The sequence below is a fragment of the Tinamus guttatus genome, unplaced genomic scaffold (assembly GCF_059628265.1).
Source record: "Tinamus guttatus ecotype Peru unplaced genomic scaffold, ASM5962826v1 Tinamus_guttatus_pri_ptg000240l, whole genome shotgun sequence".
NCBI classification, from domain to species: domain Eukaryota; kingdom Metazoa; phylum Chordata; class Aves; order Tinamiformes; family Tinamidae; genus Tinamus; species Tinamus guttatus.
In genome coordinates, this window is record NW_028288774.1 from 4,535,212 (window position 1) to 4,560,293 (window position 25,082).

Here is a 25,082-nt window from a genome sequence, read left to right on the forward strand (position 1 = left end):
GTAGTAACGTCTTCCCTTGCAAATACCTGTCAAGCTCAAATATATGCACACACCAGCTACTGTCAGTAATATTTTATGCCAAACCAGCAGTTTTGTGGGAAAGTACCTTTCCTACTTTCTCATCTTTTCATGTATTGCTGCAGATTTTGAGAAATCACTCAGGTATTATTCTGACCTTATTTCATAGTTTGGCCCATATTTTGCCCACATCTGATGATTTCCCATTCTTTAATCCTTTAATTGCCTTAATAAGTTCTCCCACTGTGAATGATTCTGCAACACTGTTTAGACTGGAGGCTCTAATGTCCATAGGACATTTTCTGGAGGTACAATCCAAAATTTAAGAGCAAGTATGAATTTTTGGAACAAGGGCACTAAAAAACTTACACCTGGAGTATTGTGTGCAATTCTGGGCTCCCCAGCATAAGGGGGACATGGAACTTCTATAGAAGCTCCACTGCAGAGCAATGATGATGATTAAGGAACTCAAAATCTATCTTATGAGTAGAAGACTCAGGGAGCTGGGCCTGTTTAGTCTGGAGACGAGAAGACGGAGAGGGGATCCGATCGATATGTGTAAGTACCTGAGAGGAGAATATAGGGAGCATGTGACCAAACTCTTCTCCATGGTGGCCAGTAACAGAACAAAGGGGTAATGGATACAAATTGAAATGAAGTTTAATCTGCATATGAGGAAGAACTTCTTTACTGTGAGGGTGACAGAGCCCTGGAACAGGCTGCTCACAGAGGCTGTGAAGTCTCTTTCTCTGGAGATCTTCCAAACCCACCTGGATGCCGCCCTGTGCCACGTGCTCCAGGTGCCCCTGCTGGAGCAAGAGGGGTTGGAGTAGATGATCTCTAGAGGTTCTTCCCAACCTCAACCATTCCGGGATTCTGTAAATTCTCCCCTTTCAAATGGCAGGTGGTCATTGCACCATTGCACTATTACCAAAATCAATAGCTTGGTAAACTGTTCCTCATTTTCAGCTTCCTTAGCTAAATTAAGATACCTTTCTAATTTTCCAAGAAGGAAAAGTAAAAAAAAAAAAAAGGAATTTGAGAAAAACAGACAGTATTTTGTCCTGTTTGGTGAAATAGTTTATTTGATTGTTAGACAGGGTAAATTATTCCAAAAATAAACATGAATGACATGGAAGTCAATTCATGTTCACATATGTTAGCATGGGGTTTAAGGGAAACTGGCATCGTGGGGCTCCTCTTGCAACCCTTTTTGTACATTTCTAGGCCTGGTTCTCTTGAGAAGATGTTTCCTCAAAAGAATGAAAGCACACCTCCCCAGGAAAAAAAAAAAAAAAGTATTTATTTTCAATAAAATGTGAAAGACACTTTTAAAAACCCTCACGTGCAAAGCAGTTGCTGTCCCCTCCTCGCACCAGTGCCCGTGCCCGTGCCCGTCCTGTCAGCACGTTCCCTGTGAGGACTCAGGGGCGCACGCAGCCCTCCTGCAAACGAACGAGGTTCCTTCCTCACGAGGGTGCACCAGGCAGCCGCCTCTGCCCAAAAGCGAAGCGCGGCTTGTGGCCATCTGCAACGCGAGGGCCGCAGAGGGGCTGCGACTGCGCGGGATGCGGGCGCCCTGCACGGGCATGGGGGACACCCGGGGCGAAGGGACGTTGTGTGTGAGGGGGACGCGAGCCCTTCCCTTGCGCTCTCGGCACCTTGGCCACCATTACGCCGCGCACGGCCCGGGCCGACATGGCGGCGCGCGCCGCTCTGCGCGCCGCAGGGCTCCTCCTCCCTCCCGCCGTGCCGTGCCGTGCCGCGCCGTGCCGTGCCGCGCCGCCCGGGCGGCAGGGGGCGCTGCGCCGCGCCGCGCCGCCCCGCGCTCTCCCCGCCCCGGCCGGTGACAACAAACCGGCGCGAGGGGCGGCGCGGCGCGGGTGGCGGCCGCGGGAGGGGGCGCCGCTGCCGCCGCAGGACGCCTGTCAAGATGGCGGCCTCCCTGGATATGGAGGGGCTGGCGCTGAGCCTGGAGCTGCTGCCCACTGACCCGCTGCTGCTCATCCTCAGCTTCCTCGACTACCGCGATCTCATGAGGTGCGCGCGGGGCGGCGGCGCTGCCTCGCCGGCACGGGGCTGCCGCCGGGCGGGCGGGAAAGAGGGAAGGAAGGAAGGAAGGAAGGGAGGGAGGCGTTGCCGCCCGGCGCCCTCCGCGGGCGGCGGCTGCGGCGGCGGCTCCTCCGCGGGGGCAGCAACAGCTGCGCGGCGCCCCCCCGCGGCGGGGCTGGCCCCGCGGTGCGCGAAGGCGGCGCTGGCCGTTACTGGCCGTTACCGACCGCTACCGGCCGCTACCGGCCGCCGGGGCTGCGTAACTTGAGCGGCCGCTGGGGGCTGGCTCGGTGCAGGGGTCGTGCCCGAAGCGCCCTCCTCTCGGGAAACCCGCTTTTTTTTTCCTCTCTCTATTTAAAACTGTAAAGAAAAAGTGAAGAAGGACCTGATCCCTGTCGCCCTCCCTTCCCCCTCCGCATTATGTAGTGTTTTTTGTCCATACCTATGTTTCAACTTGGAGGCGATTTTATAACCGAATTAGCAAAATTTTGCCATGTTATCTCTTGGCAAACAAAGGGCAGTCCTGTGCCCGGCGTGTTCACCTGTGCTTTGGGGAAGAACCCTTGCTTGCACCTGAGGAAAACTGGACAGGACTAAATGGGAGGGCTTGCTCTTTCTCTCATCGAATAAATAAATAAATAATAATAATAAAAGTGAACGAAAGTTGCAAGCCGGGCAGTTCGCGAGGTGGCTCACGCGTCATGACACCCGGTGAGGATGTGCCTGTTCAGCTCGCATCGGGTCATGGCTCATCGGTAAATGCGCTGGCAAAAGGGACTGAAATCACAGTGTTTAGTCAAAGAGGGAGGAATATGGGGAAACCAAAATAAAGAAGGTTTTTGGTTTTTTGTTTGTTTTCTTCTTAGTGAAAATTCAGGAAAGCCAAAGGCATCAGAGGGAAATTTGCTAGGGTTACAGAAAAGAAAAGGATAAATGTAAAGAAAAGCAGGAAAAAAAAATAACAGTTGTGTAAATTCAGTGTAGTTGTACTAATAGCTGAGATCTAGTAAAGGCAGCTATGCTCCTTACCTGTTTTTATCATGTATTTGTTGAAGGGATATGGATTTTGTTGTGCCAAGACAGCTATGCAACTTTTTAGGTCCCTTTTAAGTAGGACTATTTTTAAATAGGGTCCCTTTTTAAGTATTTTAAGTAGGGGTGATAATAGGTAATCCTGTATACATGGCTATTTGTAGTCCTCAGGGCTTCCTCAAAGGAAGTCTCTAGTTTGCTTATGTTGCAGTCACTTCTATATGCTCTTATCACAAATGTTATAGTTTGTTTACATAGGATTCTACAAGTCAGTTGGCCCTTAAGAAAGGGAGAAACTGACATGTGGACAAATATTTGTCACTAACGTAAAGGACTTTAAATCGACTTTGGATCATGTTTTTTGAAGCCATATGCTCCTCTGACAAGGTGGTGTTTTTGCCTCTCCAAGAGCAAAATCTTTTTTTTTCCTCCAAGAAATTATGTGCTTGGTTGATAAACATCAACCTAATAGATTCCTGCAAGGATTATATTTATCTATGGAAATTTTCACCGCATTGTGAATAATGTGTTTGCATGGACAAGATTTTGCTGTTAATGAGCAGTCATCAAAAAATGCTGTTTCCAATAGAGCCCTGTAGGGATTAGTATTAAATTCTACCAGCAAACTGTTAATGAAAATGTTGAATAGCTTTTTTTTTTTGAAAGCAAAGCCACTAAAACTTCCAAGTGCTGCAAAGCAACATAGCAGTCATACAGAAGTTCTGTATTTTGGTAAAACTGATCCAGTCAAGCAAGTGAGTTTTAGTTCTTAGGAGCAAAAACATGCGAGATCATGCCGATGGAAGGTGCCAAATAAAACATTTGGGAGTTATAATAATTTAATATGAATTACTAGTAGAATTTGCTCTGATACTAGAAGCGAAGTGAATACATTTGTGTCATTGAGGTGCCAAGTGCAAAGCATACTGGAGTGAGGCATACTATGAGATTGATTTTGGAATACTAATACAATTCTAGTTTTAGCACTTTATAGTAGAATAGGGATGAGGAGATTGAACTGAGCAGGTACATACAAAAAATTTTGTAGTCTTAGTATGAAATGTTTTTCCCCAGCCTTGGACTTTGATAAGCTAAGGCAGACAAAGACAAGATTGGGATGCATCTGTATTTTACAATATGTGCCTCTGTCCATTTAAGTTATTGGTTTTCTTGCCAACTTCTGAACTACACTGAAAAAAAATAAGAGGTGGAAGCTAAAAGCTGAAGCTTGGTAACCTCATTTATGGAATTTGGTGTTAGTGTGTTTTTTAATAGCTGTAATTAAATCTTAAAACAAGCTACCATGGAAGTAATGTTGCCACATCTGAATTGTCAGCATCTTTATGGAAGTTTCTTTAAAGCATAGCAGAATGTTGGACTCAAACACAGGGAGCAACTCTTATTTTCTGTTGCTTGGACTCAGCAGACTTAGACTATTATCTTTTCTCCTAAATTCTGTCAGTCTGAGCCTTTGAATAACAAAGCTGCTGTTTTAGAGTTCCCTGTACTACTGTCCTGCACCTTGCTGATGCTTTGCCTGTTCGTATGAATTTACTGAAATGCACAGACAGTTTTGCTATAGTGCATCAGGTGTGCAGTCAAGAAAAACTCTTTAACTAAAAAGTAAATATCAGAATACCCTCCTGTAGCTTGTGACATTATCAATGCTTTTGAAGAGTAAGTTGACAGGCCTCAGGAATATAGCTTAGCTGTTATTTTCTTGCAGAGGATTGATTTATATGTTTTCTGAAAGCGGATCCACATGCTATATCCTACAGCATTTTTTAATACTGCTTTTGTGACAATGCTGCATATGCTGCATTTGATTCTTTAACTTTGTGAAGCAGTAGAGTTGCCTGTGTTGGCAAGAGCTTTTATGTGTTTGTGCGACAGGCGCTTCTGATGTGGGCTTGCATTTCTTATTCCCATTTCTACCACCTTTTGTGTTTCTCTTTTGGGTTTTTCATTCCCTGTCCTGAATTCTGCTATTTAAATAAAGTGGAAAATAACTTTCTAATAATGAGACAATATAATTTCTGTAGTTTGCCGACTGAGCTTTCAGAGATATAACAAGTGAAAGACCTAATAGAGTCGAGATCCAGATGAGGAAGTGATTAAAATCTGAGTAATTAGCCTATAGCATGCTTAGAACTGATGGAGTGTTGCTCTGGAATTTTTTAGGTCATGTTTTCAGTGGAGCAGATCTACACTATAACCTGCTTTACAAAATTACTTAATTGCTGATGGTTCTGAAAGTCTGTGCTTACGTTGGAGCACTCTGACACTACCTCCCAGCTTATGCAGGCATAATGAAGATTTTTAACCATTGTAAGCATGACTCTAATGTATAATGTATCAGTCTATATTTATCCCTATTTGTTTTGCCATTCTTCTGCAATCAAGCTTAATGATTTTTATATTTATAGCTGCTGCTATTTAAGTCGAAGATTAAATCAGCTATCGAGCCATGATCCATTATGGAAAAGACACTGCAAGAAGTACTGGCTTATTTCAGAGTAAGTATGGTTGTTTGAAGCCCTTCCCTCCCTGCCACCTCGAAAATGAGGCCTATGTTGTTGTGTTGTCCGTATGTCTGTACATTGCCTCTGGCTTGAAGCCATCAGGCTTGAAGCAGTTCACCAATTTATGAGTTAGAGGTATCAGAAATGCTGATTTCCTAGGAAGGTTTCATGAAGTTTTTGTTTTGTTTTGAATATTGAAAATTTTGTGAAATTTTGTGGGTAAGTAGAGAAGAGATGCCCTAGTAATGCCTAAGTTGAAGGAGAAAGTGTAGCTTGCAGGCACCACATGTTCCAATGGAGTAAAACAATGAGTACCATGATTTTGGGATTGAAAGGGAAACACTGGACTGAGTCAAAAGGTTAACAAGTGTTCTTCTTTGTGAAAGCCTGTCTTGAGGTTTTGTGAAGCTTGTTTCCCTTTTTCTTGCTTGCAGTGAACATAGGCTTAGAATGTCTGTTAAATGGAAACTAACTATAAAGTTACCAGCCCACGTCTTTGCTAATCAAGCATGTTTTTCTCAAGTACAACTGAGAAGACTTGTAGAATTGACAGAAGTGAATTAGCAACAAATTTAGTTACTGTTTATCTCACATCTTGTCTTCTAGGGAGTATCTTTCTCCTTAGGTTGTAAAATATGAGGTCTGTTAACTCCTTAAGTAAGCAGTTTCAGGTATTTCCTTTTGGTTTCCAATTTGGGTTATTGCTCCCTTTATTGTGCAAATAGCCTGAGAGAGCAGAACAGCTGATGACAAGGAGTGTGCATGAATGCATTGGGTAGAGGAGGGTAGTGGGTAGAGGAGTTAATTTAGCCTGCTGTTGCAATGCAAGAATTATATATCCAGCGATTCCTTCTGGAAGGCAGGTTTTTATCAGAGCATAGAATTCTCAGTTATCTCTTTTGCTCCTTAATTCTTCTAATTGGGTAAATAAAGGAGTTCATTCCTAAGGCAGTTGATCGGAAACACACTTGTGAAGGCCTTCCCAGTGTATGTGTGAAGTGTGATCTCACCAATTCTAAGGCTTAATGATACAAAGCATTCTTTCTCCTGAAGTTTACTCTGATACTGAATACCTAAAATATTTCCTGATTTTGTTGCAAGTAGCTGTTGACTAGGTGCTTGAATTAAATTGAATGTTTGTAGCTTCATGTGACTTAGAAGTATTCCTGACATAATTGTGTGTGGACTGTTTGTGCCAAGTAAGAAATACTAACAGCTTGTTTTAGCAGTCAGGCTTCTCAGGCTGGAACTCTAACTTAGTTTCTTCATATCTGTCTAGAGAGGAAAAAAATCAACGAAATCAGAGCTGGAAGGCGATCTTCATTAGTACTTACTGTGATCTAGGAAGATATATCCAGTATTATGCTACACTGAAAAAGGCCTGGGATGACTTGGAAAAATACTTAGGACAGCGGTGTCCTCGGATGATTGGTTCTTTGAAAGGTATGGTATGGTGCTGGCTTCCAGCCCCTAGGCTGGCTGGCGCTACGCTCTGCCGCGTTAAGTTTCATAGTGCCTCCGTCCTAGATGTATGCATCAGTTACTGGAGCCCTGATATCACGTCAATACTCTTGCTCTTCCTCCAGTCAATCAGTAAATCAGATCACCTATGTGGTCCTTGTCCAGTTACTAGTGATTCACAGATTCCCTGAGGACGGATTTCTTCTCTGAGAAGATACCTTTTTTTTTTTTTTTTCCCTCATATTTCTGTTTCTCATTTTTATCTCTGCATGATCAGGAAATGTAGATGTCTATACTACTTTTGTCTGTTTTTGTCTTTAGCTACTGAGAGATGTGTGGTTTTTTTGTCTGTTTTTTTTTTTTCTGTGCTTATATAAGGGCAAAAGACCTTTGCACTTTAAACTTCAGTCTTGTGTAGGAAATTAATTATTAGACCAAGAAATTTAATACATATATAAATACATTGTTATTGAAAGATACAGTTCTTATGTGGCGATGTTAAAAACAAAACAATGCTAAGATTGCTGGGCTGGACTACTTAAAGGTCTTTGAGTAAGTTTTATCTTCAGCAATTTGAAATACGCTATTATAGTAAGACAAGAGTATGTCCTGTGTCTGCCTTATTTTTAACAATGCAGCTCTGATGAAATTATGTGAAATACAGTTTTAAAGGAAAGATCTTAATTCTAAATTTCTCCTTTGTCAGGAACAATATACCGGGCACTTAGAGGTAGAGTTATGAAGCAGCATGAAATTTTAAGAGTTTCTTAGGAGCAGCAGTTCTTGATTTCCTCTCTAAAACTGCCACCTAATGCTCTTGTGTTTCTCTTTGTGCACAGAGAGTGTGCAGGAGGAGGATCTAGATGCTGTGGAAGCACAAATAGGGTGCAAACTTCCTGATGATTATCGATGTTCATTTCGTATTCATAATGGACAGAAGCTAGTTGTTCCTGGGTAAGGAGCTAAAATTGTGCATCAAGTTTTTATTAATTTGGGACTTTTTAGATGACTTATTTAAAAAAAAAAAAGTCTGCTGAATAGGACAGATACATTTAATATTTTATTGTAGCTAAATGAGTGACCATGTGAGGTGACACTTTCAGAATTGCTTTTACTCTACTCTCAGAGGTAACAAAAATCCAGTGTAGATTTCTAATTGCTCATGCACTTCACTTCTGTTTCCTTTTAGTCAATGAAAAAAACTCAAAAATAACCTGTTAGCAATTTGCACCAGTACAATTAAATGTCTGCCCTGAAGTCTTGCGTTGAATTACATAAGTAAATTCGTATCTCGGGCCTTATGAATTTCAAGATTGAATATTTTTTTATTTTTCTTTAGAAAGGTTAAGAAACTAAGCTAGCTTTCAAACTAGATAGACAATTTAAATTGAGTTGAAATGTCATTTCTGCAAATCCAGGTTTTGTAAATAGAAATTTTTAGAATTTGCTTCTGTATTAGTGATATAAAAACTCCTTTTGCATTAAGAATAGAAAGCAAATGACTAAACATGGTTTCATATCCTCTAACTATAGAAAGAGTTCATGTTGAAGCCCTTTGTTACCAAGCTGACATCTGATGAGATGCCACAAACATTATCAAAAAGTTGGAAAGTTAGGGTGAATCATCACTTATCTCCGTAGGAGTAATGCTTTGATATTTCCATATAGCTTTTATCAGTATCAGTATGACTCGTGAAGCTTACTGTGTTGATGTATGCAAAATACAGCTTGTGAGCTTGGCTTCGAAGTGATGAAGATGCAGCTCTGCAAGTTGTGCATTCTCTGTTCTTTTTACTTTTTCCCTCCCCTCTGCGCCAAGAGCTGCTACTGTGTTGCGTATAGTGCCTTTGGCTTGGCAGGGGAGCTGCGTTCCCTTTGGTGACAAACTTGTTTTCTAGCTCTGTAATCCTGAGCTCTGTGAAAAGATCAGGTGTGGGCAGGGAAAGTACACAGTGAGCTGCAGGGATGGGCGTGTTGCACTACAAGTGGAGGCAGTTTGGGAATAGACATGGATGTGTTTTGCAGATTGTCACTGTTCGGCACTTCAGGATGGTTGTTAGATGCATTGCTCTGTAGACTGTAGAATAAGCTATTTCCAGACAAGACTGCGTAAGGAAAAAGGGGGGAATGGAACCTGTTGCCCTAGAAGGGAGCAAGCTATACCGTCCTGGCATGTGGCAGCCTGTGTCTGACTCACTGCTTTCCTAACGCTAGTAAAAGCTCATCCCTTGCAAGATTTTGCATCTGAGAACATCAATGAAAGGCAAATGAGAAGGGAGTGTGGGTGTGGAGGTGTGCGCAAGAGGTTGCTTTCCTTGGCTTGGAAAAAGAAGGTTGTGACTGTCCACTGTGCAAGGGGAATGAGTGTATGACTTAGGAAGGTTAGCTGCTCCTGCATGAGCCATGAAACAGATCACTACATAGTCCATGCTATGCTTGGGTGCTTGAGTGATTTAATGCTGTTTTTTGGTGCTGTGAATTGTATCTTCTGTTGATCTTTTTTTTTTTTTTTTTTTTTTTTCTTTCCTTTCTTCCCTGTTAATGTTAAGTTTGATGGGAAGTATGGCACTGTCCAACCACTACCGCTCTGAAGACTTGCTGGATATTGACACAGCTGCTGGAGGTTTTCAACAGAGGCTAGGTCTGAAACAATGCCTTCCTCTTACCTTCTGCATTCATACTGGCCTGAGCCAATACATGGCCTTGGAGAGTGTGGAGGGTCGAAATAAATACGAGATCTTCTATCAATGTCCAGTAAGGAAGATATGCTTATACATTTATTTTTGAATGATTGACAGTACCCCTTTGCATGCTGTCAGAGAGCTGAAATACTTGGTATGGTTCAAAGTGAATATTAAGTGGGCATGTTGTTTTCAGTGTCTTGTCCTTTACTTGCCTTCAAACCCACAACTGGAATGGTTAATACATGAAATAGTTACATGAAGTAGTTATTGGCTATACCACCTTCTGTAGGTTTATGATAGTGAAAACTTGTTCTCATTGGAAGGTGATAGTCTGTTGAAGCTATAGCAGGAGTATATTCCTGTCCCTGTTTCTTAAACAGAGCAGGGCTTCTCCAGTATGGGAAATGATCTGCATATTTCTTCCCGCCCAAATATGTTAAATGTGACTTCAGTAAAGTAGCGATACTCTCTGGGTTCTAAGCAAAATCTGCTCTCCAGTGAAAGAACAAATTGGTCAGAACGGCTCTTTTGTAGAATTTAGTTATTTGAATATTTTCAAAATACTTTAAGCTGGATGTTTTAAAATAGGAGTCTTACTATTAGCAAACCTTAATGTTTTTACACCTAACAAAACTTCAGCCATCCCACTAACTTGAAAGATTAATTGCATGTTTGTATTTCACTTCATGGATTGTCCACCTTGTTCCGGGGGAGAGTGTAGTATTACAGTTTTTTCAAGATGTCTTTTTCTGTTCTAAGGCAACTTTTTTTGCCTTGTTTCTTAAATAACACATTAAAGCTAATTTTATGTGCTTCAGCCTTAGCAGAATGTCCAAGCCGCGTATTTTATCATCAACTCAGCCCTCATAGGGAAAGACTTTTGTGTTTTATATTGTATATTTGAGTATCTGACTGGGAATACAATGATGTATTAAGCCTAAATTTTGTTTTAGAGAATATAGTGAAAATATTCCTTATGTTACATTTTGAGTGTTGAATTTTACCTTGAAAGTCTGATCGTCTCCTTTTTAATGCATCTTCTTTCCCTTCTAGGACCAAATGGCTCGGAATCCATCTGCTATTGATATGTTCATTACAGGTAACACTTTAGAATGAAACACTCTGCAAAATGCTTTAATGGCATTGTTTAGAAAATGTATGCCACTGCTTGACAAATGATATCAAAGCTGCACACTACAGTTGAGTTGAACTAAGGAAGTGTTATAAGTTCTCTGTGCTGCTTGTACAATTACCACCTACTTCAAAACATCAGCAGTTACTTGGAATAAGATTCTATGATTTTTTTCTCTACGAAGGTTTATCCTTTTGTGTCTTGTGTGCAAGTCATTCAGCTAACCTGTTCACACTAACCTGTCCATGAGATGAGCAAAACCTTTTCATCAGACATCATGAGAATGGTGAAACTGGTTAGGAAATACAGCATCCAAGTAGGTAGAAAGACTTTACAGTAGTTTTTGCAGCCATGTTAAAAGTTCAACATATTTTGTATCCCTTAATGAAATCTAATTAGGTCTAATCATAGCTGCAGAAGAAAGCTTTCTGGCTTTTTATTTGACTGATTGCTTTGCTCAAAGCATAAAGGAGGGAAGGTAAAAACTGCACAGTTGTTTGGTTGTATATTAATCCCTTCTGATCATCTGTCTGACGTGTACATTCACTGGAGTAGTGTTTGACTTATTTCTGTTAGTACATTAGAATCTGGTAACCATGGCAACATCAAAATAAATTCCTTTCACTCAGTGGAAAGCACATGTTCTAATTGGTGCTGAAATTTATATTAAAAATTCAGCCTTGCATGATTATTAGGGTGGGGATTTTGGTTTTGTTTGCTTTTGTTGTAGGAAGTAGGTGTACATCTGTTGAACTCGATCACACTGTTTGGCAGAGCTATGACTGGGGAAATTGCTTTACCAGTATGTCTTGTGTGGACACCTCCTCTTTGAGAGTTAAATGTGGCAGCTTGGATGTCTGCTTAGAAATCCAGCGGTGGCTGAAGGTGTATGAAAATGCCAGCTCCCTTCTGAGTGACGCACACCTCCTGTGCTTGTAGTCAGAGTGCAGAGCGTGTCTGTCTGTGCCTCAGCCCTGCTCTTAGGAGGAAGTGGCTTCTGCAGCTTGCCAGCAAGTTGCTCGGAAGCTCTATTCACACAGAAACGTGCCTGTCACAACTATGTCTGTAAACCCCCTAGGAGGTCTGTTAGCCCCCACTGCACAGAGTAAGGGTCAGAGAAAGGGTAGAGCAGCTTACCTATGAATAACTATGCAAGTAGGATACACTACTGTACTGACCTTCTTTCCAAATCACAGCAACACGGCTGTGATGTGGAAAGAAGGTGATGAAAGGCGCCAACATTTGAAGACTGGGATTATAATGCAAAGTACTTAACTTTGAGGTTAGTTAGAGGTGTTTCTAACTTGAGGTTAGAAAGAGGTATTTCTGCTTAATGTGTCCTGTCTAGAAAATGCCCTCTTGCCTCCTAGTTCTGGGTTGTTCTCTCCAGATGGTCTTTAGTTTGTTAAATGTCAAATATTGACCAGCTCACGTATCACAATATGCATAATGGTGGTCTTGCTTGTCCTTATGAATGCTTCTCTTCTTCGGCATCCAGGTACCTCCTACTTGGAATGGTTTACATCTTACGTAAACAAAGTTGTAACTGGTGGTTACCCTATCATCAGAGACCAGATTTTCAGGTATTGTGACTAGGATTTAAAGCTTTGCTGTGAGATGCTGATACTTATTTCAGAATTATGACCTTTTCCTAAATAGCTAGTGATGGGTATAAGCAAATGCTGGAGAGAGGGGAAAGCATGTAAAAGTTATTGGAGATATAGCTATAAAATGCAAGGCCTAAAGAAACATTCATACCTATATATATGTGCTTGCGTGTGTGTGTATGTGTATATATATACATATATGTATTTATATTTTATGAGAAGCCTTGACGTTAGTGTATTAATGGGGCTGGAATTTTGAAATAAAATTGACCTGAAACTTAGCTACCAATATGTTACTTATGTTCCAACAAGTATGCTGCAGCTGTATAGCTTTGTGAGTTGTTAAAAATATTTTGAATGAACTAATTTCTAAAATGACATTGTGCTGAATAAGTAAATAAACAGGACTTATTGAGGGGTTTGTGTTAAATTTATGTGCTTTGGGAGGGAGAGAAGATGAATTGGAGCTCTAATTGTGTCACACTGGATGCTATAGAATCCGAACTCTAGATCTCTAAATTAATTTGCTGTAGGAGTTGTTAGTTTTGTTTTCCAAGTAGCCAAAAGACCTGTGCTGTTAAACGAGTGTGTCTTGGTTGAGGTTGGCTTCAGATCAAATTCTACACCTCACTTTTATTAAAGCATGAATGAATTTACCAAGAGACCCAGAGCTGCGTTTATGTGATGAGGAGGTACAGGTCACAGTTGCAAGTATATTACATACATACTTTAGATGCCAGAAGCAAAATCAGAAATTACTCTTTTAATTCTAATATCACTCTGTTCTTGTTATTGAATCACTTTATATTTTTAGTTTTCTGTATTGAATGTACTGAGCGGTTTGCAGAGTTAGCACTTTCTTTTTTGCAGGTATGTGCATGATAAAGAATGTGTTGCTACTACAGGAGATATTACTGTTTCTGTGTCCACATCTTTTCTACCTGAACTCAGTTCTGTACATCCACCTCATTATTTTTTCACTTACAGAATCAGGTAAGAGTAACAACTGAATTAACTCTCATAAAATGAGAAAGACCTATGTAATGCTTAAGTCACCAGTTTGCAAATTTACAAGCATCATTCATATGTGTGCTAAAATGAAGAGGTCTAGATGCCATATGCTGGAATGCACATAGCATGCAGTACTTCTATTTCAAAAAAATATTAAATCCTATCTAGTCAGAGGTGTAAGGTACTGCTTAAGTTGGTAATTTGTAGAGTACAGTAATGGGGTGAGGGAAAGAAGTTACAAGTAATTTAGACTTAAGAAGGTAAAACAGTAAGGAAGCAGAGTCATGGAGGAGGATCCTGCTAACTAATTTGGTATGCCTTGTCTAAGATATTTTTTTTCAAGGCTGCTTTCAGAGAGGTATCCTAAGTATAGTGAGAAGTGTTTCTTAATGGTTATTGAACTATGGCCATATATAAGTATGCTGTTTGGCTTCTAGAATTGAAATGTCCAAAGATGCCCTTCCTGAGAAGGCTTGTCAGCTGGACAGTCGATACTGGAGAATAACAAATGCCAAAGGTGACGTAGAAGAAGTTCAGGGTCCTGGAGTAGTTGGTAGGTACAAGTTCAAGATTGTTTTCATGAATCTCAAGGAGAGTGTTTCTGTGTTTAATATATGTGATTACTAGGTAGAAGAAGGATGTCCAGCATCCTGGTAGTTGACCTTACTTTGTTTGTTTGTTTTATTTTGTTCCTCTGGTTACTGAGAATCAGTTTGTGTGTTGACTGGATTATAAAATGATCTGCCTGAACCGTGTAGATTGCAGGTGTTCTAACAAAATGCTAAATGGTAGTTCTACTTCAGTCTTTTCTGTTTCAACTTTGTGTTTCACCCACAGGGGAATTTCCAATAATCAGTCCAGGGAGAGTCTATGAATACACCAGCTGTACTACATTTTCTACCACTTCCGGATATATGGAAGGATATTACACTTTCCATTGCCTTTACTACAAGGACAGATTCTTTAATGTTACAATTCCCAGATTTCATATGGTGTGTCCGACGTTCAAGGTGTCTACAGCACGGATAGTAAGTGAAGATGCAGCTTTTCTTGTGTTAATTTTGATAGGACAGTGTTTGTTCAGCTTAAGTGTTGTGACCCTTTTTCATTTTGGGAATTTGCCTGTTTAAATATTAACAATCAATTTTTTCTAGAAAGTCATTCTGTCTTCACTTCTTCTTGGGAAAGAAAAAAAACCTATCAGTCTTGAATTTTTGACAATTTCCAGTTACATGAATTCTTCTCAGCTTCTGGAGTGTTGCTGAGCAAAAAACGCTGCTGGCATAAAGTTTTACAGTACTGGCAGTATTCAGATTGATAACTTCCTATCAAGCCCATTGAATTTCATGGTTTTCTTAAATATCCTGCCTTGGTAGGATCACACTATAGTCTGCCTTCTTGGACAGCTCTGGCCTCTTTTCAGTGGTGGCCACTGACAGAACTAGAGGAAATGGCCAGAAACTTAAATGCCAGAAGTTCCACAGGAATTTAAGGAAAAAATTTTTAACAGTGAGGGTGACAGAGCACTGGAACAGGCTGCCCAGAGAGGTTGTGGAGTCTCCTTCTCTGGAGATCTTCCAAACCCGCTTGGACGCAGTCCTGTGCCACGTGCTCTAGGTGACCCTGCGTGTGCAGGGGGGTTGGACTAGATGATCTCTAGAGGACCCTTCCAACCTTCAGCATTCTATGATTCTGAATGTCCCACCAGTCCCTCTTGAAAGTGTATTTCATGAAGTCACTTAGCGACTTAGCAATGCAAAAATACCTTTAGCGTCCTGTTAATTGTTACGTAAGCTTAGTTTGGAAGTTGCTGGTAAACCCAAGTATTTTGTGGTTTTACACATTTGATTTTGTTTATTTTTAGCATTACTTTTATTTAATAACTAATTCAGATAAAACTTAAAGTTTTTGTTTGTTTGTTTGTTTTTGCAAGTACTGGCTCTTTCCTCAGATGTAGACATCTGCGTTGTTTTTGTATTTTCCAAGGGATGTGAGAAACTCTCAATACCACTAGCTATAACAGTGAGTGCCAGCAGAGGTCGAGCTTGTAACAGAAAATGTCACCTTTAGCTTTGTCTTATGTTTATGTGAATTGTCAACTCTGCCATTCGGTTGGCTGTAGAAATCAATGGCTTTTTTATTTGGTTGCTCTTCCTCTGGCTTTAAAGCTAGTAGTGGCTCTATTTATATTAAAACTCTCTACAAGACAGTAGACAAGCCAGAATGACCAAGATAACTGAATTGTGGCTTTACATAGGTACGTTATTATTAGGTTGAGTAGATATCTTTAACATAAAAGAATAAAGGTTTAACAAAAATCTCTTGTTGCAAAGTAAGATTTGTAATTGTGTAGAACTGTTTTTGTTCAGATAGCTGATAATATGAATAGGAACTTTTTAGCAAATGTGTTGATGCCTCCTTGTAAGTGAATGGGCTACAAGATCTTAATTAAATCTATATGTGTCTTGTATTAGGAAACAAATCATAATGAATACGCCGTGGATGAAGACGAAGATTCGACAGACACTGACGAGTACGAAGACAGGCGCAGAGTGTTGGACATTCCTGCACCTTCTGGTCGCTGCCCGCGTCACACCTGATGGGATTTTTTTTTTTTTTCCCAAAATGGAACAAACTGATGGTCGCAGAAGCTGAACTCTTTGGGGCTAGTGCATAAAAATATTTCTGACTATTGTAAATGAACTTTCTGTTGCACAGCAGGGCAACTAGCATGAATGTTGGTGCCAGTTCTCATATTAATTGGAGTATACTTTTTTTTTTTTTTTTTCCTGTGGTTTGGAATGAGGGGAGGCAGGGAGGAAGAGAAAGATGTTTGGGTTCTGTTCACTTTTTTTTTTCTTTTTTTTTTTTTTTTTTTTTCCCAAAGCGCAAAACACCTCAATAGCCTGAGGTAATCATATCTTGCATTTTTAAAGTATTGCTTATTTATGATCATATTGCAAATATGGTGTGGGTATTTGTTTTTATACAAGCATTTAAAAATTAGCAATAGACAAATAGACAAGATTGCAAAAAAGGTGTATACTGTTGTCCTTTCTCATAGATTTCTACTGTCAGTAACTTCTACTAGGAATGAATCTTGCAGTTTGGACTGAGTTGCCCAATTGGGTTGGATCAGTGGATCAGGTGCTCTTGTGCTTTTTTTTTTTTTTTTTTTTCTCTCTCTCTTTTTTTTTTTTTCAAATTTACCTACCAGTACCAGAAACTTCTGGTCATCAAATGCATACATTTGGGATGAAACTGGCCTTATTTTTAGACAATCTGTCTTTCAGCTTAATTTTATGCTGACTCTGGATAATGCCTTGTGGAATGTATTGTACATGAATAATCTGCCACTCAGTAACAAAGAAATTTCTCAGTGACTCGAAAGTATGAATTTGTACATATGTTTTGTTTTTTTCTTTTTCTGATGTTTGCTGTTCAGACTTTGTCATAGGCGACGCTTGTTAAAGTATCATGTTTCCCTAAATTCTCTTCAGATATTTTTTGTAACTATGCCTAAATCAAAAAAAAATCTTGATAGAACATCAGATGACTAGAAAGTTTAAATATGAAGAAGTACCCGTTTACTTTATCACATTTATTTTTTCCATCATCATCAATAAACACTTAACTTCCTCCTTTGCTCTAAAGTGCTACTTGGAACTCTACCTGCCCAGATTTCAGAAAAATGTAGCTGTGTGATTAGCATGATGGTAGTAGATGGCTCCTCCTGACTTCCAGCATTAGTATTTTATCTGTGGGAAATCAGGATGTTGTTTTTCCAAAAGCCTCTTTCTGGTACTGACTAGTTACAGCTACTACTTTCCTGTCAACCTCTGAGCACCCTCCTCCAAGAGCTGGTGGCTTCTCCTGCGAGCGCAAGCCCTGGTGCAGCACTCCTGCTAACTTTGCCTGTGTGGAGTGAAATGGTAACCAGAGAGGGAGAAGAGTTGGTGTTCATACTGTTGCAAACATATTTGCAACAGGGAGGAGAGAGGAGAGGGAGAGAAAAAAAAAAAAAGTCATTCCTTTGCTTCTGGCAGCTTTTAGTGCTGTGGTTCAGTGCCTGAAGCTGCCAGAGGCAGTGTTACTGCACAAGCTGCAACTCTCCATCCTTGGCACCTGAACTTGGGCTCATGCCAAAGGATCCTCCACCTGCAGCTCTAGGTTAAGTCCATTGGGTATGAAAAGTGGAGCAGTATCTGAGGCCCCTCTGGAAAGCAAGACATAGTTACCTAGGCCAGCACCCCAGGCCTGTACAAATGGTCACCGGGGAAGAGATGACTGTCACCTGCCCCTGGAGAAGGGCAGTGCTTCACTAGTGCTCTGATACATCAAGGGGTGGGGAGCAGGTGTAATGGTAAACACCACTCCCATCAACTGCTCAAAGCCTCTGCTTCTTGCTGTCTAATTTGTAATACTCAGTGGCCACCCTGCAGTCGTGTTGGCTTCTCTGTGGTGGTGTTATAAGGCTGCTGTTGAGAAGCCTTGTTAACACCTCCAAATTCAACATCAAGGTGCAACTTCACTGCTCCTCTATGGCTATTTAACCCCTTGGTGTGCGTGTGTGTGTGCGGAGCAGAGAGGTGCTGTCCCTCGCCCCGTCCCACGCGGTGCCCCCAGCACCCCAGGCTGCGCTGCCCGCAGCGCGCGGTGCAGCTGTAGCTGTAGCTGCAGCTGCAGCCGCCCCCGCGCTGCCCTGCGGCGGGGCTGGCGCCTCGGCCGCTGCAGCCCCGCGGGAGCCGCCGCGGAGGCTCCGCCGCGCTCCGCGCCAGCCGGGGCCGCGCTCTGCGGAGGCGCCGCGCTCCGCCCCGGGGCGGAGCTGCCCGGGCCCCGCGGCGCCGCCGCCGCATGCGCTGCCAGTCGCTGCGGAGCGGAGCAGGTGAGGGGCGCGGAGCCGGCTTGGCTGCCGGCCGGGACGGGCTGCGGCGGTGCTGCGCGGGGCAGCCCCCCGGAGCCTCCGCCTGCCGCGGGAACGGCCGCGGGCTGAGAGCCGCGCTCGGGAGCGCCGCAGTGCGCCGGGCCCCGCGGGCGGCCCCGCCTGCGCGCAGTGCAGTGCAGTGCAGCGCCCGGCGAGCCAGCGGGGACCCCCGCGCCTCTGCCTCGCTGTGCGGAACGGCTGGCACGGCGCCGGGCAGGGTGCGGGGCGGCCGGCAGGTTGGTAATTTGGAAAATTCCGCTTTGGAGGCTGTTTGTTTGCTTGTTTGTTTGTTTTCCTGTCTCCTAGCGCTGCTTTATTATTATTATTATTTATTAGTCTGCTTTCTATTATTTCGCTCTCGACTCAGCTGGCCGCGTCGCGGTGCCGAGGGCGCCTCCGAGCCGCGGGGGCTGCCAGGGAGGTCCCTGCGGCTCTTCCCCCGCGTTAGGCACAGGGCTAAGGGCGCTTCTGCCTTTGGCTCCGCAGTGCCAAGAGCCTGGAGGCGTTGGCTGCTGCAGGAGACTTTTCACCAAGTCATTAATTCCGGCGAAAAATCTGGGCTTGCGCATTGAGTTTTTCCAGCTTTCCTGATTAGGAATGGGCAACAAAACCCGGGAAACAAGGGCGTTTTCTTTCTTTTCTTTTTTTTTTTTTTTTTAATATGTATATGAATAGAGAATTGGCCAGACTTTAGATTGCGAAGGCTTTCAGTGCTGCTGTAGCATGAAACGCTATTTTCAAGTGTGCAGTGTTCTGTGCGGAAGCAAACTCTGCCCTGAAGTGACCGTGGTCTGCAGCGCTGGCTCCCTAAGTGCATGCAGAGAAAGACAGGGTCAGGCGGCGCGATGTGAGTGTCCTGTTGAGCGCTGTGGGGCCGAGGCACTGCGCATGAGGCTCCTCCGCCTTCCTGTGGTCGTTTAGGACTTCCAGCCTCCCTCCTTTTTTTTTTTTTTTTTCCCTTCTCTCAAGGCCCATCCTTCCTATGCATTAGAGCAATCATGGAGAACTTGAGCCACGGAGCCATGACTGGGCTCGCGTGATGAGCTATTGCGTGTGTCAACATTTCAGTGTGTTTCGGGGGCGCAGTTAGGGGAAATCTGGTGAGAGGAGAGGCCAAGGCTTGTGTGGCGCGGGTAGAGCTCTCACAAAGCTGGGCGAGAGGAGTACGGAGCGCAGCCTGGAGCCGAGCACCTAAATGACCTCGTGTGGGTGCAAGTGTTTGTGAAAGGGGCTCTCCGAGTTAGCCAGACCTGTGGATTGGTGCAGAGGGAGGGGAGAGCCGGACAGGAGGCTCACAGATCTGCAGCTTTCCTGGCCACGGGCTGAATCAGACCTTGAGACTTTTTTCCTGTCACCACGTATCTTGCTGGTTTCACATAGACTTTTTTTTTTTTTTAATAATAAACATTTAAAATCTGTTTATCCTTTCTGAATAGGGAAGAAACATGATGAAGATGAATTGCATCCTGTTAACTGTCTGCCTTGTGCTGGCTGCTCTCTGTAGTTCTGGTGAGTAAAATGGAGTTCCCTTGCTGAGGCCAACTAGGGAGAGGTGTCTGGGGCGGGGAGAAGTCTGAGCAGGGCAAATAACAAGAAAGGCCTTTATTATTTAATACTGCCTTGTGGAATGAGAGTGACCTTATAGGCTTTCTGTAGCTGATTGTCTTTGGTTAGCGCAGAGAACTGGGTGCAGCCTAATGGAGCTGCTGCTTAATATAGCAACAAAGTGGTTTGTTTTGCTGTAGTAATATTGCAAGCTTATATATAAATGGAAAATGTGTGTCTAGCACAAAAGAGAATTGGATTCTGATAAAGGGTAGGAAATATCTGATAAATGTCTCATCTGTTGTTTTGAAAAAGGGATTTTTTAACATGAGATAAAGGAAGAAAAGGAATGTAACATTCAGGAGGGGCATAACATTACTGTTTTTAGAAATGGTGCAACTGCAGACTTAAAAACTCTTGCTTTCAGAATTGGCAGTCTTGGCACATGTGCTGGCAAGAAACTGATAAATTTCATCTTGAGTCTTTTTTAAATGAACAATGTGTTTTCCGGCAGTCAGAAGCAGATAGTGTTGCTTATTTTTCTCTTTTAGCGCTGCCAATGTTTCCGTGCTTTTTCTTCAGTAAAGACAATATACTGTCTACTTAGGTTATGCCCTAAGATGCTACCACTGTGAGAACAGCCCTACGTTGTGCAAGACCAACAGTACTTGCTTGCCTACTGAAGATACTTGCCTGCAGATGAAATTTGGTATGTATGCAGTCCTGCCGTCCTCCAGCGAGCCTGGCTGTATCGGTTTACATCGCCTGTGCACTTCTGATCTGCACATAATATGCATTTCTTAACCCCACTCGAACGCAGATTGTGGATACTTTTGAAGGTCATGGTTAGAGCAAATTGATACACTTTGACTTCTGAGAAACTGATAATGATAACTTAAATAGCTGGCTTATACCTGTACAAGTATATACACAAATATCTGTAAGTCCAGATAAAAGAAAGACCTAAGGTAACTGGAAAACAACAGGAGACAGCATGGATTTTAAACAACAAAATTTTTGCCTTAATTTGTCCCATCTGAAAACAAACATCAAAAAGATAAAGCTCGTAACTCAAGCTTGCAGATGGAGACTCAGACGATGAACTTAAATTAGTAAAGGTAATTTTTTTTTTTCCAATAGTGAAGTCATTTCAGCATGATTGTGAAGGGCATTTGAGGCACAGATAGAGTTACTTCTCTAGTTGTTAAGTAACATTTGACCTTTTTATCCTGGTGGACAGGAGTTTCACTGGAAAAGAGACTCTACCAAGAAGAACTGGCTACACATTGCATTTATGTAATATGCATATTACTTTAGAAATGCATCTCTACAGAGACAAGAATTGAATAGGTCACAACTGCATAATGTAAATAACCTTTTATGAATTTGAAAAGTGTGATTACCTTGAAGTTAATATAAACGTGGCACTAATGTGACACTAGATATTTACCTCAGCTGAAGGCAAATATTTTATGGTTACACAGCTAGAAATTATTTATATCACTATGGGCTTGGAGTATTTATGTGTTATTTAAAATTTATATCATAAAACATAGCAATTTCCACTAACTTCCTTTGGATTGGGATTTACTCAACATAACTTCTTGATTCAAGTTTTTTGTCTTGTAAGGAAGAGGTTCTGAAATTAGGGGCTATCCAGCTGGAGGTCCCTGACTGTCCAAGCGAAGTGACAGCTTGGCATCCTGCAGGGATGTTTGCAGTCCTAAATTGCAGACTGCCTGGCAGGGAAATAAGCACAAGCTTTAATGGAATGGATGTGCCAACTTAGAACACTGCATTACATCAATTCCTGCCGTTGGTCTTAGTGCAGGTCCCTTGACAGTGAAGTCATGAGTAAACCAAAAGAGTCTCCTTTTTCATGTGGTTCCCCCCGTGCTAGAAGGGCTTGGCTGTGGAGATGTGGGTGGCAGGAACCAGTAAGGGATGGGGCTCCCCTGATGCCCAAGACAATCCTTGCTAAAGCTCTGTGGCTCCCAACGCTACCGGACCAGGACCAGTATCGTGCCACTAGCTCTGCCACTAGCATCCTAAGGAGTTGGTCTTGTTTGTTTTTGTTTTCTCTTGAGCCTAAACCTTGATGAAATGAGCACAAAGCAAGTGCTTTCATGCATCCGGTAGTTGGCCCTTGCACTCATTGAGAATCATGTCCTTGAGGCGTCAAAGTAGGGATGAGTGGGGGACAAACTGAGCTAACGTCTGGTGATTCGGGGAGTAAGGGAGAAGGCAGGGAGGATTCTCCTGCTCCTCAAGCTCTGTCTTCACCTATATATTTTTTGTGGAAAAGAAGCCAGTTAGATCTAAGTGGACTTGCTTTCAGCACAAAACCTGGCAGGAATGACTCGGCTGGCTGTAATTGGGCTTCCTCTGGCAGGAGCCCAGAGATGGGGGTGTTCATGGGCAGGACTCCGTCTGTCTCCGGGGTTTGCTTGCCTGGAGTGTGAACTGCTGCTTCGCTTGAACGAGGAATTCTTATGTGTGGAAAAGACCCTGAAAAGAGAGTGCAGTGAAGACAAGACCACAGCTTTTTGGTAGTTTGCACTACGAAATTTCCCAATGAAAGCAAGTTTGACAGCTTCTAAGCAAGTTTTCAAAGATGCTAAAGCGAGCATATGACTGTTTAAGCAGTGGCTCTTTCTCCATAGCCCAAACCACATTACTTCCAATATTCTCTTAATCTGTTTATCTTGTAGGTAAATTGAGAACTTTCTCCTGCTGGAAGGCATCTCAGTGCAATGTGAATGAAATTGCTGTATTCTTCCAGCTGGATAATTTCGACTACTTTTGCTGCCAACGAGACTTGTGCAACAAGAGCCCCATCACTGGGGTTAACAAAGCCGCGCTCGGTGTCGCCTCGGTAGTCACTGTGCTGTGGATGCTTCTCTAACAACCCGCGCTTGCACCCTGCACTTTCGAGCTGAAATTACACACGTTCTCACCTTTTCAGTTCCTAACTGCACACTAAAATGCTACCTTACAATGTTAAATTGTTCTTGAGGTTCTTTCTGTTACATTACTGTATGTGTTCCTCCTGGAGCGTTGTATATTGTGATCTGCTGCAGGGAATTCAGGTATTTTGGCATGCCATATGCATGGGAAAAACAAAATGGTTCTGAGATAGCGTTACCTTGTGGACAACCGGGACAGCTTGGGTGGTAGATGCAGTGAGGAGGAAATACTATAGACTTTGTACTGGAAAAAATGAAAATTCATATTGTTTCATAAATTGCAATTATTTTTAGTCAGTATTTCTTTTTTTTTTTTTTTTAAATGCTACCTTGTTGCACACTGGGCACTATATTTGCCTGCAGTATAAACTTATTGCACTGTTCATGGCTAGTGCCAAAATATTTAGCTTGAAGTTTTGCAGACTTTGTTCTTAACACACTATGACTTTTTTCCCCCCTTTTTATGAATGAATAATGGAACCTTATAGGTACTGTTAGTTTTGAAGAAAGCATCTCAAGTTCTTAAACCGAAAGCTAAGTAATGCTACATGTGCTACAAGCTACATGCTTGCTCATTTTATATTTCTGTCAGCATGTAGACAACACCAAATGAGCTGCTTTTGTCAACTTTTGTTTTCAAATTTGCTTATGGTTCCTCTTGTATCGAGGATTTAAGTTAAGCATGTGCTTTGCACTAAATATTTCTTGGTATAACTGAAAATGTTCATAAAATGCTAAGGAATTGAACAGGCACATCTAGTTTATTTTCGAATGTACATAGCTCTTGGTTTTGTTCAAAATGAAGCCAGTGAACTTAACCCTTAAAGCTTCTACATTTCTGCAGTGTTGCAAGTATTAAAAACTTGCAGCACTTTATATTTTGACTTTTATGCAACTCTAAGTGCCAACACTATATACATATATATATATAGCATGAAGAAAAACGCTCAGTTTGTATATTGTAAGAGTTTTAGAGCTCAAATATTCTATATGTTCTGATCCATAGTGATGGAGAGAGACCTTTGATATTTTAGTACTTAATAGACACCCTCTCAATCGGGTCTAATGACAAATCGTCCGTTTTCCTCCTGGAGCTCTGGCATGGGGTATCTGCGTGTCCCTTCAGGAGCAGTGGTGCGTCACCGACGGCATTTTTCACTTCTGAGCAGTTTTGCTTGTGCTATCCTGGCTTTGTGACACCAGCTCACTCGGTCATGACAAGAGCCAGGCGGTACAGGGCTGAGTTACTTCATATTTCTGTAATATATCTCTTAGTTAAGCTTATTTTCACTACAAAAACATCCTGGGCTCTGTCTAACACTCAAAAGGAAAGTTGTGATGTTTGATTAATAAAAAATGTGAAAAAGAAAATGTGGAAAGTGTGGTTATTTAACAGCACCAGCTGGGTGCCTTTCTGTTTTCATGGGAGACACGTCCGGATTTCCCATCTAAAGCCTCTTCAAAGTGAAGGTCAGGTTTCTCCCACACCTTATCTGGATGTGGCTCATGTACATGGCCTGTTGCTTTTTGCAGTGGTTATTTGCTTTAAGGAGAGCTGTTCTGCTCGGAAACGATGAATGTTAGTGACCTTGCTGTAGGTGAACTGAGTGGTATGAAAATGAGAGGAAGCAGCAGAATACTTGGTCTCTAGAGCTCCTCTGCTTGGGAGTCACATCTCTGAAGATACTAATTTTCTGTCTTTTGGGCAAGCAAGGAGTGCCTGCTCCAGACGTCAGCAGAAACATACAGTAATGTGCCTATTATGGTACAGGTGCAGTTTCTGTGTAGGAAAGGTCTGAATGATGCGGCGTTTTATAAAGGAGAACAGAAATGTGTAAAGCCAAGTTAAAAACTTTCAAATATTTAAAAGATGGTATATAAAAGCTTCATTCTAGAAACACAGAGGTAATAAATTCATAGCAACTGTATGTATGTAGGTTCTGTATTACTAAAAATCTTTCTGTGGGAATAGTTAGCCACTAAAGAGGCTGTATAATTTGGTATTTGAGAGTTTTAATGCATGTAGCAAGGCTAAATAATACGCAGTTTAGTTGAAATGTGTGAAGATAAGCAACTAGAAAACCTTTTTTTTTTTTTTTTTCCCCTCCTCTTTCAAGGACTTTGAGCC

The 25,082-nt window shown here is 42.1% G+C and overlaps 2 protein-coding genes across 2 annotated transcripts; both read left to right on the plus strand.

Annotated features, from left to right (window-relative positions):
* Nucleotides 1-1,904: 1,904 nt before the first annotated feature.
* FBXO3 (F-box protein 3) lies at nucleotides 1,905-16,299 on the plus strand. The gene is made up of 11 exons (XM_088525759.1): nucleotides 1,905-2,058; nucleotides 5,529-5,618; nucleotides 6,904-7,067; nucleotides 7,925-8,039; nucleotides 9,635-9,839; nucleotides 10,823-10,868; nucleotides 12,400-12,484; nucleotides 13,379-13,501; nucleotides 13,957-14,072; nucleotides 14,357-14,547; nucleotides 15,994-16,299. Exons 1-11 carry the CDS (start codon nucleotides 1,952-1,954, stop codon nucleotides 16,117-16,119), a joined length of 1,368 nt encoding a protein of 455 aa, XP_088381885.1. The 5' UTR covers nucleotides 1,905-1,951; the 3' UTR covers nucleotides 16,120-16,299.
* Nucleotides 16,300-18,396: 2,097 nt separating this feature from the next.
* On the plus strand, nucleotides 18,397-23,391 carry CD59 (CD59 molecule (CD59 blood group)). Its single transcript, XM_088525771.1, has 4 exons — nucleotides 18,397-18,404; nucleotides 19,880-19,952; nucleotides 20,596-20,697; nucleotides 22,700-23,391. Exons 2-4 carry the CDS (start codon nucleotides 19,889-19,891, stop codon nucleotides 22,891-22,893), a joined length of 360 nt encoding a protein of 119 aa, XP_088381897.1. The 5' UTR covers nucleotides 18,397-18,404; nucleotides 19,880-19,888; the 3' UTR covers nucleotides 22,894-23,391.
* The last annotated feature ends 1,691 nt before the right edge of the window (nucleotides 23,392-25,082 follow it).

What these genes read in the sequence shown, in the direction of transcription:
- FBXO3 (XM_088525759.1), top strand. Translation starts at nt 1,952, where the DNA reads ATGGCGGCCTCCCTGGATATGGAGGGGCTGGCGCTGAGCCTGGAGCTG. An exon ending in CAGAAGCTAGTTGTTCCTGG is followed by an intron (nt 8,040 to 9,634) that starts GTAAGGAGCTAA and finishes GTTAATGTTAAG; the next exon opens with TTTGATGGGAAGTATGGCAC. An exon ending in AGGTGTCTACAGCACGGATA is followed by an intron (nt 14,548 to 15,993) that starts GTAAGTGAAGAT and finishes GTCTTGTATTAG; the next exon opens with GAAACAAATCATAATGAATA.
- CD59 (XM_088525771.1), top strand. Translation starts at nt 19,889, where the DNA reads ATGATGAAGATGAATTGCATCCTGTTAACTGTCTGCCTTGTGCTGGCT. An exon ending in GGCTGCTCTCTGTAGTTCTG is followed by an intron (nt 19,953 to 20,595) that starts GTGAGTAAAATG and finishes CTGTCTACTTAG; the next exon opens with GTTATGCCCTAAGATGCTAC. An exon ending in TTGCCTGCAGATGAAATTTG is followed by an intron (nt 20,698 to 22,699) that starts GTATGTATGCAG and finishes TTTATCTTGTAG; the next exon opens with GTAAATTGAGAACTTTCTCC.